The sequence below is a fragment of the Uranotaenia lowii genome, chromosome 2 (assembly GCF_029784155.1).
Source record: "Uranotaenia lowii strain MFRU-FL chromosome 2, ASM2978415v1, whole genome shotgun sequence".
Lineage (NCBI taxonomy): Eukaryota > Metazoa > Arthropoda > Insecta > Diptera > Culicidae > Uranotaenia > Uranotaenia lowii.
Genome location: NC_073692.1, coordinates 173897159 through 173912675, shown reverse-complemented (window position 1 = coordinate 173912675; position 15517 = coordinate 173897159). Strand labels below are relative to the sequence as shown.

General features: G+C 39.4%; 1 protein-coding gene across 1 annotated transcript; it reads left to right on the top strand.

The window, feature by feature from the left end:
• Positions 1-3020: 3020 nt before the first annotated feature.
• On the top strand, positions 3021-14560 carry LOC129746448 (mucin-2). Its single transcript, XM_055740096.1, has 5 exons — positions 3021-3445; positions 3571-3745; positions 8372-8741; positions 8843-11762; positions 11997-14560. The coding sequence occupies exons 1-5, from the start codon at positions 3385-3387 to the stop codon at positions 12458-12460; spliced, it is 3990 nt and encodes a 1329-aa protein (XP_055596071.1). The 5' UTR covers positions 3021-3384; the 3' UTR covers positions 12461-14560.
• The last annotated feature ends 957 nt before the right edge of the window (positions 14561-15517 follow it).

The window sequence follows — 15517 nt, the reverse complement described above, 5'->3', positions numbered from 1 at the left end:
TATACAAGAACTAGCTGATCCCATACGAACTTCGTTTCGCTTTAAATCATTGGTACGTCAAAATGAGTTTAGAAAATGAATTCGAAACATTCTTTCGACAATTTTGGGGAAAAAATTCAACAGTGTTTAAAGTCGCTACTACTACTATTACTTGAAATTCAAATTAAAATTTATGTGAGAGTGTTTTCTTCTCGATCGGTTGCAAAATCTAGACATTATGGCAGAAACATGTACTATTTGTTTGTGTGCACGACTCTTTTGCTTGACCTTCACACTTAAATTGGTATCAATTAACTGCCTCCAACAAAATTATTGCACAAAACACTGAACTTTCAATGAAACCCTCTTTTTCTGTCCCATGGCCCGAAATTCGATAATTGAAACCAATTTTACGTTCATCAAAACTCCCTTGTGCCATTTTTTCTTTTAAAATTATATGTAAAATAACGTCAGGAACTTGAAAGCAGTGATCAGTGAGTATAGACGCCCCTTTCGTCGACCCTTGACAAAGAACATGCTACCTGGAGTCAATTGCTCATAGTTTATAACCCTCATCTGAACATTTTCATCTCAATCCGATGCATGATCAAGACAATATCGCGAAAACAGTGAGCAACTAACATGGACGGCCTTTTTTTTTGACCACAATTCAAAACTTGACACCTGAAATCAATTATCTTTTCAGTTAAACTCCCATGTGCCAATTTTCATTACAATTTTATGCTCAATCAAGAGAATATCGTTAAAACAGTGAACAGATAATAACCCCTTTTGCCGACCCCTGAGCAAGATTGCCGAAATCACAGAAAAATCTATAATTTCACAGAATTTTGAGAAAAATTTCGTCACAGAATCTGTGTCACAGAACACAGAATTTTGGGAATATTCACAGATTTCACAGAATTTTTAAATGTTGGAATTTTATCAAAATTATTTTTTTATGTCAAATCTAATTTTGGATAATTCCTTTTGAATTGGAGAAATATGATAAAATTGATAATGTTAATTGATTTTTATTTAGTAATATTTAGAAAAGACGCAATTTGACATGATTTTTTAATGAAATTAATGGAAAAAGCATCACAGAAAATCGTCACAGAATTTTTGGGAAAAATCACAGAAAGTCAGAATTTTTTTTCGTCAAAACACAGAATTTTTTTCGGCAACCTTGCCCCTGAGTCAAGATTTGAAACCTGAAAGCAAAAGAGCGTCCCTCCAAACTCCTATGCGGAAATTTTCATCACAATCCAATATAAAAAAAAGCCAATATCGCAAAAACATAAATCAGTGGATATGGACGACCCCTTTTGCCGACCCCTATCCCTAAATTTGATAACTGTAATCGATTGCTCGTCTCTCAAAACACTCATGTGCAAATTTTCATCACAATCCGGTGTATAATAACGCCAATATCGCAAAAACATTAATCAGTTGATATGGACGACCCTTTTGGCCGACCCCTGACCCTAAATTTGATAACTGTAATCGATTGCTTGTCTCTCAAAACACCCATGTGCAAATTTTCATTACAATCCGATGTAAAATAACGCCAATATCGCAAAAACATAAATCAGTGGATATGGACGACCCCTTTGCCCAACCCCTGACCCTAAATTTGATAACTGTAATCGATTGTTCGTCTCTCAAAACACTCATGTGCAAATTTTCATCACAATCCGATGTAAAATAACGCCAATATCGCAAAAACATAAATCAGTGGATATGGACGACCCCTTTTGCCGACCCCTATCCCTAAATTTGATAACTGTAATCGATTGCTCGTCTCTCAAAACACTCATGTGCAAATTTTCATCACAATCCGGTGTATAATAACGCCAATATCGCAAAAACATTAATCAGTTGATATGGACGACCCTTTTGGCCGACCCCTGACCCTAAATTTGATAACTGTAATCGATCGCTCGTCTTTCAAAACACTCATGTGCAAATTTTCATCACAATCCGACGGAAAATAACGTCATTAACGTGAAAACAATATTTGTCTTGTATGGACGACCCCCTTCAGAAGGGGTCGTCCAAAAATCTAAAAACATTTTTCATCATTCCTGGTCCTAATGAGCATCCATGCCAAATTTCAGATCTCTAGCTCTTAAGACGGCTGAGTCTATAGAGGACAAACAAACAAACAAACAAACAAACAAACATACAGATAATTGCTTTTTATATATATAGATTACACCAAATAAATTAGATCCGATCCAATGAAAAAACTGGCAACTGTACTCGTGTTCCATTAACTGTCAAACGGTTTAGAACTGCGTCAAATTGGATCCAAATCTCATCAGTTTTGGATCAATCCTTATACCAGCTCTAAAAAAAGTTGAGTTGAAACTGGTATAATGGATCACCAGTGCGGTTGTTCGGGTCGGAATTTGGGTGTAAACCGGCTGTTTGGACCACGGATACAGGTGCTCTATAATCCGTTTGACAGATAATGGAACACGAGTTGCCAGTTTTTTCACTGGATTGGATCTAATTTCTTTGGTTCAATTCTTGTATAAATGAGACCCAAGAATAGACCACGGATACAGGTGCTTATGAGCAATATTTTAAAAGCTAGAATTGAAAATGAGTTTTAAGCCTTCAACATTGATTTCCTTGAAGCACGTTAGGTGGCTCATATACGACTTATGGCGTGTTCATAAATTATTATTTTTTTCTTCGAAGTAATTTTTTTTATCGATGCTGGCATTTGTAAATTATAAACAAACTGTATGCAGAAGCATTGGAAAGAGAACAAACTCTAGCTTTATTTATTTTGTCATCTGCATCTGCTTCCTTAAAATAATTTTTATTTTCCAGCGCAACCTTTTTCGGTGTTATACATTTTTAAAACTTTAAAAGGGACCCCTCGTTCATTTGTTTTGCGAAGTGTCGCTTGAATTTCAAACCGAATGTGAAGCGTTGCTTTCATCACAAAGCATCCAAACGCAGCGGCGCCTCAGTATTTCTGAAAATTTGGTGTTGCCAGCGATCGCAAATCGTATTCGCACCATCAAAATTTTGACGTCTCATAAACAGAATAAATGGAAGAGGGCATATTATGCGAATGTTGAATTTTCGTACGGGGCAAAGATTTGCGAACTTTTCTGAACTTGATCTGGATCCCAGTGGCTTGTGCGTTCGTCTCCGGTTAGTGCCATTAGTGCCGATTATGTGAAGGAATCGAGTGGACACCGGGAACCTTGCTTGGCCATTAGCAGCAAAAGACAATTTTGGTGGCGCCAGGTTTTCACGAAATCTTTTCCCAAGCTCAAAGGGGCAAAGTTTGCGCTGCCTTGCGAAGCAAAAAGTTACCACTGAAGTTTTGAATTGTGCAAATACATCTTCCCTCGGACTCGTTCCAATACGAACGCTATCAGAATGTGGCCCATGAAATTGGACCTTACCCGCCAGGAATGCCGCGGTGTTTTGCGAAGGCTCGGTAAGTGCTTTTGGTTGTGCGCATTTCGATGTTTAGGGGGGGCTATACTCTCGCGCTTTCGGGCTTTGGAAGATCAACCTAATTATCATTGGTATTATTTTTTGTTTCCTGGGTATCTCGTTTAGAATTGGAGTGCTATGCAAGCGTTATGAGCACGTTCCGGGCTCAGGGATCGCTCTGCAAGGAAAAGTCCCGCATCCTCGAGGATCTCCGCAAGGTGATGCACATCTCCCAGGATCGGCACAAAGCTGAAGCACGCCGGGTTGCCAACGACGAGCAACTCAATACCGTGGCAGAATTGTAAGTGAATATTTTCTGATAAAATCTTAATTTTCTATCCATAGATAATTCATCTATTGAGTCTTGAATTTATAACAAATTCAGTGGAAACAAAATGATTTAAAAGGTCTTGTATTATAATTGAAAAGTTATAAAGAATCGACTAATCAGATATCTTTTGTGTGATCTAAAGACTACTAAAATATAGAGACCACAGAGAATATTCATATTTCTTCGTTTGACGTTGACTAATTTGTTTTCAATTCAACATAAATTCGATGATTTAAGGCCAAACAAAAACTATGGAAAGGCCAAATTGTCTTTAAATTATTTTTTAAAGTTTAAGGTTTATCGATCACTTAATTCATTTTCTTTTAGGTTGATTCCTTCCACTGTGAAAACAATCGAGAAAAATTTAAACAGCTAGAACTCATATCCGAAACGACTTTATCCCTCCCTCCTCCTATGTCTTCAAAATTTAAAGAAAACTCGTGAATATTTCCATCACATCAGATATTTGCAAACATAAAAGGTTGTTCAAAAACTCTTGCCGTATGCGAAAATGACTATTTGCTTGTACATTATTTTCAAGAAGTAAAAGAAAAATTGTTTGCAAACTAATTGCAATCATCGGAAAAACAAGGTTTAATTTTGGCTTTTTCATGACTTAATCCATTTAGTTTGTCGAAGACTAATAATTTTTTTTGAAAGAATGTGTAAATTGATTTTTTTGGCGAGATTATTATTAACTCGACCATCGTTAAAACATAGTTTAAACGAATATTTGATAACTTATTATTTTTAACAAGTTCAATGTAGTTTAAAGTCTCGTAAAATTAGGATTTAATGGAAAAGTTGAATTATTTCTGTGATACTTGGCTCATAAAGACTATAATCCGCGAGTATTTAGATCACTATTATATTTATTTACTGGACACAAATCACCCATCTGCTGGTCTGCCATGTGCTGTCACTCGTGATGCCAGGGCGGTACTCAGGCACACTCTCTGTGCTTTGGCAAGGGCCCTACTCAGGTACCACATCTCTCCCCTTTTTTTTTAGATCAAAATAACATGATTTTATCGTTCAACTTAGCAGACCTTTTATCTCTCTCTTGGCTCGACTAGATACAACTTATGGGTTCACAGCTTCATTCCCAAACTCACGAACTTCCTTATCGGATTGTACATCTGTGTTGGTCATCCGTCGTAAACCACTGTTCATCCTTCGCTGATCCTCGTTGAGCTCTTATACTTTTCTAATCGAAGTCTGTCTGATTCTTTGACGAAAACCATCGGACCCTTTCCCCTTTTTTTTCATTTATTTTTCCTTCGAAGGCTCGTTTGCTGTAAGGCCTAAGGAGCCTAGTGATATTTTACATCTTCCCCTTATCTTCGAAAGCTTGATCCTTATCTGGCAAATTCATGTTAATTGGCCTTTTTTTAATTTTTTTTTTTTATTTTATTTATTTTTTTTTTTTATCCTTGTATCCTTGAAGTCTGAAATCTTAGCGCGAATAATGTGTCCAAAAGGTTGTTCATTATGAGTTTCCCTTGAAGTAGAGTAAATTTCGATTCGATACAGCTTACTGGTGCGACTGATCTGACGACCGCGATTCCACCCTGATCTCCTCTAACGTTAGGGAAGAATGCATATGTTTAGGTTTAACACCGTTTATACGGGTGCTAGGTAAACCGATGTGCAGTATCCCCATGTCGGTTGCGGTATCGCGTCCTAAGATACACTGTTGCCCACCCTGTACAACGTAGAATGATGCTTGGCCTTCCATGTAGTGGCTCGAACCTTCGACCGACACCATTGCGTCAAATTTCTGCAGCACAGTCAATGGCTTCATAGGACTGCCATATGGGAAGAATGTTTCCGAGCACTCAGTCGACTGATTCTTAATAATAACTCCGTTGGATATGAGATGTTCCCAGGATCTAAAATGAATAACGAGTTATTATCAAACTAATCATCGTTAATATTAGATGACGACCTTTCATCTACAATATTCTTTTTACAGCCAGTATCAACTATCATTTGTACCATGACGCCTCCAAGTACTATCCACATAAAGTCAACGCCGCCGTTGATGCTGAATATGTAATTTCGGTAATCTTTCCCGTCTTTCTTACGCTCACGCACGTTTTCAACTCTCGGTCGCTTTTCCGAAGAACATTTCCATTTTGGTTGAGCTTCCAAGTTGTCTCTTTTGTGATTACGTTTGGGACATTTCACAGCGAGGTGTCCAAGCTGTTTACAATTATAACACTCTTTCTTTCTGGCAGGACAGCTCTTGTCATCTCCGGTATGGTCATTATTTCCGCATCGGAAACACTCAGATGCTTTTGAATATAGGAGCTTATTGATCCCACTCACTGATGCCGGGTGAACACCATCATCGATCTCTGCATTTGGACCGGAAAGGTTCATGTACTGAGCCTGATGTTTTACAGACTCATACGAGTTGACCATTCTAGTCACAACGTCAATATCAAGAGTGTCTTTTTGTAGCAATTGTTCTTTGAGATCATTCGGCGCAAACATTATCACCTTATCAATCACACTGATCGATTTACTCTCCTCTGCTGTCTTCCCGAAATTGCACTTGCCTGCTTGGTCTTGGCATCTAAGCATAAACTTTTCCAAACTTTCGTCAGCATTCGGTTTAAGTATCCAAAATACGTTTCTCTCAAATGCGTCGTGCTGTTTTGGAGCGAAATACGCATCGAGTTTGGATATCGCAACTTTGTAAGGGTCAATTGTTTGCACTTCGTCCTCATCGACATCAGCACCAGGTATCGACAGGAAAATTTCTTGCAGATCCGGACCTGCCTTCGCTAAGAATATATTCTTAATTCTTGTTTTATCAGTCTCCCCGCTAGCTGCAGTAATGAACTCAAAATTGCGCTTGTATTTGAGCCATTCATTACGGATACTATTCCGTGGGAGCTGTTTAAACTTGAACTGCGGGATCTCCCACTTTTCCATGGTTGAACAGTATTCCGATTCAGAAAATCTGCTATAATTGAATTAGGCTGTGATACTATGACTATCAACATCTTTATGTTTACCTTACCGTTTAAATCCGGCACCTTCGTTGGACCCAGAAGTTCCAAGAGTTACCCGCTTGGATAACTTCTTCAATTTGATCACTCCCTAGAGCCGTTACCTAGAAGTAACATCTTATTTAAGAATCATAAACAACATTGTTGTTATCCACTACTTACCAAAGTAGTCTTCCGCCTCCAGCGGCAATTATCCACCCCAAAGGGCTACCACTCCCGTGGTTTTTTTTTCCGCCGAATGGCCTACCACCCTTGTGGTAATGTTTTCTGCCCGAAGGCCTATCACTTCTGTGATAATGTTTTCCGCCCGAAGGCCTACCACTCCCGTGGTAATTTTTCCTGCCCGAAGGCCTACCACCTTTGTGGTAATATCACTGCTACTTGCAGTCACTACAACTCAGTAGTATTTACGACCACTGTCCACCAGACAGTCACTACAACTCGGTTGTAGTATGGCAAAATTCCTCCTGTGAAAGACAACTCAATTATTATGCGTACATAACCTCGATTTGAGAGGAACGCAAAACCCATAATTTTCCTTTCCCCCGTGAAATTTTTTTGTTTCTATTTTACCTGAATCGCTTTATCCTCGTCGCCAACTGTGATACTTGGCTCATAAAGACTATAATCCGCGAGTATTTAGATCACTATTATATTTATTTACTGGACACAAATCACCCATCTGCTGGTCTGCCATGTGCTGTCACTCGTGATGCCAGGGCGGTACTCAGGCACACTCTCTGTGCTTTGGCAAGGGCCCTACTCAGGTACCACAATTTCAAATGTACCTATTAATAATAATGCCAATAAAAGTTACTACCCAATCTTTGAATGTGCATAAAAATGACACATAGAAATTTTCGGTAAATATTGGTATGGAGTAAATTTTACTATTTTGATAATTCAAATATTTTCTTTTTTGGTAGTCTCCATCGATTAAGAAATTTTGATTTTAAATCTTACTATAAAGTATGTAAATGTTTATTTAATCCAACCGAGACTGCGCATAGCATCCATTCAAAAAATACACCTTAAATCAAAAATCATTTTTAACTTTGAGATTTTTGACTATTTGCTCATTTTTCTTACTCAGAAGCTTCACCAGTATATCAGATGTAGGCGATTTACATACATTTCCATGAAATATGGTTGGCCGCACTTAACCGCATAAGCCGGGTCGCATCGCATTGCGTGCACTATGTCATCGGCCTTTTAGAGTTAAGTTAAAGGAATCTCTTCGAGGAAACATCAAATTTGAAAATTATCTACGTGGTAAAGAAAATGTTACTGGTACTCGGTAGTTATTACCGAAATATCGTTATATTTATCGAAGAAACTGTAGAAAGATGATTAATTCGGCGTTTCCGTTTATCGAACTCTCGGTAATTTCAGATGAATAACTTAATATTTGTACCAAATAACCGGAAATTTTACCGTAAACACTGTAAAAGTTCGGCAATCACTAGTCGGTAAAATAAATTACCAAACTCGTAGTCTCTGGAAAAATCTCAAAAGCTTTCCCTCTGTTTAACCATAATAGAACTTGCTGAGCAAACATTTCTTTAATTTTTTGTAGACTTAATGGACCTAACACCTATCAGGATTGGTGCCGCGAGGGTCGGCGCACCTTCCCCATTTTACCGCGTACCACACCCTACACGGCACTGTCCTACATCTCGAATGCGGTTAGCGAGCAGATCGCCCGTATTAACAACAAACTTCCGCATCCGTGGGAAACCAGCCAGAATCGGTTGGCCAAAGAAGAAGCTGATGAGGAAGAGCAGAAGAAAAAGCAACAAGAAGAGGAGCACAAAAAGCTTCAAGAAGAGCAAGAAGAACAACAGAACGCTAGCAAGAAGGTAGAAGAAGAAGAACCGATAGCAGGTCCTTCGAAACCACCGGTGGTCAAAGAGCATGTTCCTGCACCGGTTGTTACGGTTGATCCGGTAAGTTTCGATATTTTGTAAAGTTCATTCAACACCTACATCGACCTTTCATCAGTCAGACGAGATAACTATAGGTACATGTTTCTTGTTTTTTTTTCTAGTTTGTGGAAATTGCCAATAAAAGCTACATCAACAATGACCTGAAAAGATCGTACCCTGTTCAAACATATGAGAACTATGCGCCGTTATCGGTTATGGAGGATGAATCTCCGTCGCGGAAGAAACCACAACTTTATCAAGAGTTGCAGAAACAAGAGCCCCTAACTCCCCCACCACCGATTGTAACTTTCCATCACGCTCAGCCCTATCAACCTCAGCATATCCCAATGCTCCAGGACACAGCACCACTTTCTCCGCATACAGCTCTTGCATCTCCAACCAATAACCAATTTATGATGACCCCCATCAACAACACCAGCAACAGCAGCTTAAATAGCACCAAGTCGGGTAGGAGCAAGAATACGGAACGTCCGCGGAAAACTTCTGTCGCCAAACAAAAGAATCCAAACCAGCCTAAGCCGGAGAAAAGATCATATCAAACGAAAGCGAAGAAAGCCGCAGCACAACAGCAACTGCAACTTCAATTGCAGCAGCAGCTACAACAACAATTCCAGCAACAATTACAACAACAACAACAACAATCACCGCAACAGCTACAGCAGCAACCATTTCATTTGCAACAGTTGGGAGCTGTTACTAATCCGATGCCTATTGGTCCAGTTAAGGGGTCCGGTAAAGGTGTGGGTAGTCCACATCTAATCCATTCTTATGCCAGTCCAGGGCTTCCTTCCGATGCCAATCCTCAGGCCCAGAACGTGCCGATAGAAGCGATCAATGAACCTCCGCAGCTACAGAAGCATCTGACTTCGAATATTATCTATCAACCGCAACCACAGCCTGCAATTCCACCTGGACAACCTTATGGAATTCCACCCGGAATTCCTGCCAAAACTCAACCCTTGCAGAGCACCGGCTATAATAATCAACAGCCACTACCACTCGTTCAAAACACAACGCCCAATCAGACTTATGGACAGCATCAAATTCTTCCATCATCCAAGAAGGACATTCAATATAATCTGACAAAGCTAAATCCGGCCAGCAATGTTCCAATAAAGAACAACGTCAACATCCCTCTACGACAATCCGGTTCACCGTATATACCTGGCAAAAATCATCCTCTGTTGAATTACCAGAAAAAATCACCCTCTAAGAATTTGCTCATACCGACCTCATCGGCTGCGGCCACATTGGCAAGTTTGGGTATACCGAAATCTATACCCAGAAAAACTGAGCCTATCATCAATCCCGCAGATATACCGAATCCCAAGATCATTTTCTCATCCACACCGCAACAATGTAATAATCCAACCGCACAAACCGCAATGACGCCAGGCAATCAGATAACAATTTTGGATCAAATCACGATACATCCACCAAACAAAATAATACCATCACCGGTGCCAATTGGAACACAGTCGACACCTCAGGCCAGTAATTTTGCTCCCAATCAACCTAACATTTCAGCTCATTCGACTCCAATCTCTGGTGTCAATATCCCAGCTAGCGTCAGTGCGATACCCAAGACACCCATCAGCACCGCTCCGATCACACCGGTAGTCCCAGCTAATAAGCTCGTAACCATCAAAGGGCCCAACCTGGCTGGATTCACACCCGTTAAAGGTGGAAACAAGTTGTCCGTGCACAAACTACAGCTGATGCCAATCGCACCTCCAACCGGCGGTAAAAATAGCGTTTTCGTTCTACCGGCGAAAGGGTCGACACCTAGCGGCACTCTTAACCCTGGCCAGAAAATAACTATTCCCAAAAGCAGTGTTATTTCGACGATAGATCCCGCTACACTTTCTATAACTCCAACGAAGGCCATGAGTCCTCCGAAAGTCATCGTCCAACAGCAACCTGATTTGAACAACATTGTTGTGTTGGATATCGGTGCGGATCAGAAACTGAAAGCTACCAGTGGAGTTCTCGGTACTCAGCCGAAGTCTGTGATCACCGAAGATACGCCGGTGGACATCGTATCTACGCCGCTAGACGTTGTCAGTGGAGCGGTCAAGTTACAGGAACTTTCCAAAGGATTCCTGTCCCCTTCAGCTTCCGGTTCATCAGCATCGCCCTTGACCGAAAAGATGGTCAAAACACAACCAACGTCAGCACCCAAGTACAACTCGAATAGCAATGTTTCGAAGGCGACCAAATTCGAAGCAGATAGTACGGCTCCAAGCCTCCCAAGCGCCGTAACGAAAAAATCCAAGAATAATTCGTTGGATCGAACGGCCCCAACTCCGGCAGTTGCGCCACAGAACAACAAAGTTAAAATTAAACCTACTACTGCGGCCGCTAGTTCAACGACCCCCATCGGTAGTGAACCTCCTGTGACGAAAACAACCGTCATGAGCTCATCAACAGACTGGGAACTGGAGCTGGATCAGGCTACCCGGGCGAGCAATGTCAAACCCAACCCTAACCCGAAAACCCCAGCCGCGAAAGGCACATCTGTGACGATTTCCTCTAAACCTGTTCTCTCAACCAGCAGTAGTGGAACTTCCCGGAAACCTCCACCTCTTTCCTCCAGCTCTATCAGTTCTACTTCATCATCCAACGCATCGCCGCCAATCGTTGTCGAACAGCCACGAGCATCCCCTCAATCGCACAGTAAACCGATCGTCACCTTGGCTCCACCGATTCCGACGCCCTCTCCAACGGTATCTAGCAAGCCAGTCTCGGGAGCGGTTACAACTACGCCACCGAATGAACGTAGCGCGGCCAGTGATGATACCTCGGCTACGGAATCGGCCGACGCCGAAGAAGACCCAGAGGTGGGCGATGAAGATGAGGACGAAGATCCCATCGAAGAGGACATCATCATCGACGACGAGCAACACTTCAATGCGGTCATCGAGGAGGATCACGATCCAGAGGAAGATGTCGTGGTTATGGAAGAAGACGACGATGACGTTCTGCACGGCGAACGGGTAGAGATTGTGAACGTTGGCTACGGTAAGTAACATATACTCTTCTTTGTTGCAAATTTTTCAGCCTCTCAAAATTGAATTTGCATTCAATTTGGAGAAACATGGGAAATCAAAAAAGGAAATAACATGTCCGTAAATGTTGTGAATTTTTCAAAAAAGAAACAACTTTAAACCGCAATCTTCGCATACCTTGAACATGATAAAGAGTGGAAAAGGTTATCAAGATACTAACGATCTTTCTATTCCCCACGCCTTTCAGATAATACTCGTGCAGCACTGATAGCAGATCTGGAGGGCGGGGAAATTTCGACGGGTGCGGCAGCTCCGGCAGGAACGACGGTTGTAGTTCAGGGCAACGGAGTTACAATCAACCCCATCAGCATGAACTTCGAGCAGTACATCGAGGAGGCGGAAGCCAACGGTGCGGCCGATGCGGAAGATATCGTCATCGAATCCGCTCCGCTAGATTCGCGATTAATCGAGGTCAACAGTAATGCTGCTAGTGCCGGTGTCAACAAAAATGCCATGTTCCAGATCGTGGAAATCGATGCCGAGGGTAACAAACACACGCGAACCGTTTCCTACGAGGAGGCGTTGGCTGAGGGACAGATCACCGTCGATGGAATGTTGAGGAGTGAGGTTGGCGGTAACAGTGTAGGTGGTATTGGGGCATCTTCATCGAAGGTTGGAATGGTGAAGGGTAAAACGAAAACTGGATCTTAGAAATTTCATTTAAAAAAAAGTGTTTGTGACCACATTACGAGTAGCCATAGAGCAGGAGTCCCGGGGAAGTGAGTTTTTTTTCTTCGGCTGGAAAACGTTAGTTGTAAGAAAAGCAAATGTTTTGCTGGAAATTATATAAACAGGACAATTGATTTCTACTCACACAATTTTAGTTTTAATTGAAAACTTACTATATAGAATAAACATGAAATTTATTTTTTTTGGATTTTTGGGTTAAAGATTTTGTCGATGCAACGACAAAAACAGCGCGTGTCCTATTATTTTGTGGAATGATTATTATTCTCTAGTAGGTTAATATTTCAGTTCAAAGAACATTTGCTTTATAAATGTAAGAGCATTCAAATTGTTTAAGGTTTGCAATAAGTATATCATAAACACATTAGAACATAAACACGCAGGTACTCTGGTGGCAAATTGTTAAGTTTTAAAGAAGACAGGAACTTTAAAAATCGATATAAATTTAATATAAAGATTACTCTCCATACACTCTCTGAGCTGATGGTGTTTCATGTGCATGTTCTCCGATCAAAAATGTGCTTTGTACAGTTTCATTTAATGATTTGTTATTTTGAGTTCCATGTTGATAAAAAGTTTTAACGATCTTTTACCTAATATAAAGAAAAAGTAAACTCAGTTTGATTAATTCTAAGTCCAGCTCATGTGTTTCATAAAACGGATGCTTATAAGCGGCAGAGTTGTTTGACTATTCTCCCAGTTGCTTCCTGAAATCCTTCTGGAGAAAAGTAACTTAGTTGTTCTAATGCATCCGTTTCATAATTTTGTAAATAATCAGCCTAAGTTTGTTGTACATAGTAGCATACTAGTTGAAACACGATTGAGAGGATATAAAAAATAGTTAAGCAAATTTGTCACCTTAAGGGTCCCCTTCTACTTCAATGTTGTTCAATTTGACCAATTCGCTGTTTTGTTTTCATCCTATAAATTTTATAATCTCTAATGTTTTACGAAAAGAAGTTAAACTCGAAACCCAATGCAGTAAGTTTTCAAATCTATCTAGCTCTGCGCAATCTCACTTATGCTGAGGGCGATTTGCAATTTCATCGTAACCTTTCCCGCTGTACATAAATTATTCCATTTTTTTTCATTTTCGAATTACTTTAAGCTTCTAGTGAATAAAACAAGTTGTGAATTTAACCAGTGTAGATTAAACGGAACGTGATTTACAGTAATGTGTTACACTAGTAGCTTGTAGGCTCTCATATTTAGTATAAGCTGTCGAATGGAAGTAAAATTTACAAACGAAATAAAAAGTATATTGTAGAGGTCATTGGAAACACAACTCAACCAACAATCGGGCGTACAATTCAGGTGAATTGAGGGTTTACCTTGGCAATTATTCAGTAGAAAAAACGTAAATCAACTATTATTGTATACATATTTTTACATAGGACAAAAGCTTGCTAGTATTAAGAATATCGTTTTATTTTAACCCCTTTCGAGACAAAGTTAGGATTTCCATTACATTACGCAAATGAGAAAAAAAACCCATAAACCACAAACCACACCGTAAACGATTGAAAACATGAACCACAAAACAGCATACACATCAAGTCATCTAACTTTAACCGAAAAAATATTATTTACAAAATTCGTCAGCAGGTCACATTTTTATACTACACATATTCCTATATAAAAAAAACAGAGTTTTATTTGTAATGAACAAAGAAAAACAATTCCGTTCGAATTTTCGGAGTGGAAGAAGTTTTCCGGGACCACCGATTTGGAACCTTCGCTCCACGTAAATAAGGCGGCCCCGTCTTTCCCCCACACAAACGGAAACAATGAAAACGAAAGCATTAAAAGTAATTTTTAAAAAGATGACAAACAACACCTACAAACGGAATAACAAAGAAAAAATACAATATTTATATGGAAGAGACGTATTGACGACAAAAAAGTAATTCTACAAGTAGTGAAATGGAACCTAGATTTAAATGAACAAAAAAGATGTATGGAAACATTGTAGCGCAAGCAAGCATCAGAACCGTCTCGCCCGGTCTGGATATTATTGTACATTTGATCTTTTTGGAAAAGAAATAAAATTTTAATTAATGATAACTGGAGGTTCTTTTTTTTCAATTATGAGAAAATTTTTCTATGTAACCAAAAGTTACATTTCAACTTGAATTGCAGCATTCAAAGTTTTAATATGTCTGTGTAAAAAGTGCTGGAGATAGGTACTTGACTTTCAAACGAACTTTAATGGATTCAATGCCAAGCTAAGCAAAATAGCATTCATTTTATGTGAAAATGAGGCCTGAACTATACATTCTCTAATCCTAGCTCTGGGCGTTTGAATACTCTTTCTGTTTATTCCTATATCAAATGATGTTTGCCAGATCTTGTTTATTTATTTAGAACGACTCAAAATAACCTCTAAGAAAAAGTTAGCATTAAGAAGTAGTTTCAAAATATTAATTATAAAAGGAGCTACTTACCGCATCCTATAAGAATTATTTGAGTTCACCATCAAGAACCTCTCGAAATTATAACCTTATTTTCCATTGCGATTTTCTACCTAAAAACACAAAAAAATCTTTTTTTAAATACAATTCATTCATAAATAAAAAATGATCACGTACAGCGTAAAATTTATTAAATTTTAATAATTCTTTCTTCTTCTTACTCAACCTTAAATTTTCGATGCTTCTGTTATCAGACGAAAAAAATGGCGTCAGAAGCAATACCTACACGAGGAAAACAACAATTTATTAGGTCAAATTCACTTTATTTTTCTTTCGAATTCACGATTTATTCAGAGCAGTTAGCACTTTTTCTTTCACAAACTTTTTTTTTTTCAAAAATTGAAATGAAACACGTGCATTTTGTTTAAATGCGTCATCAAGAACAAGAACAATCTTCTTGGTGGTATTTGTGAAATGAAAACGACGCTTGAATCACAGGCAGCGTTGTCAGATTGAAAACTGCTCAAATCCGACAATCGAAAAATACTGCTTTCGGCAAAATAAAACTTGATGACCTTTTTTTTGGTTGTCAGGTAGAATTTTCATTAAT

Coding starts and splice junctions, on each gene's coding strand:
- LOC129746448 (XM_055740096.1), top strand. CDS start 3,385: ATGTGGCCCATGAAATTGGACCTTACCCGCCAGGAATGCCGCGGTGTT. Junction 3,446..3,570: donor CGGTGTTTTGCGAAGGCTCG/GTAAGTGCTTTT, acceptor TATCTCGTTTAG/AATTGGAGTGCTATGCAAGC. Junction 11,763..11,996: donor GATTGTGAACGTTGGCTACG/GTAAGTAACATA, acceptor CACGCCTTTCAG/ATAATACTCGTGCAGCACTG.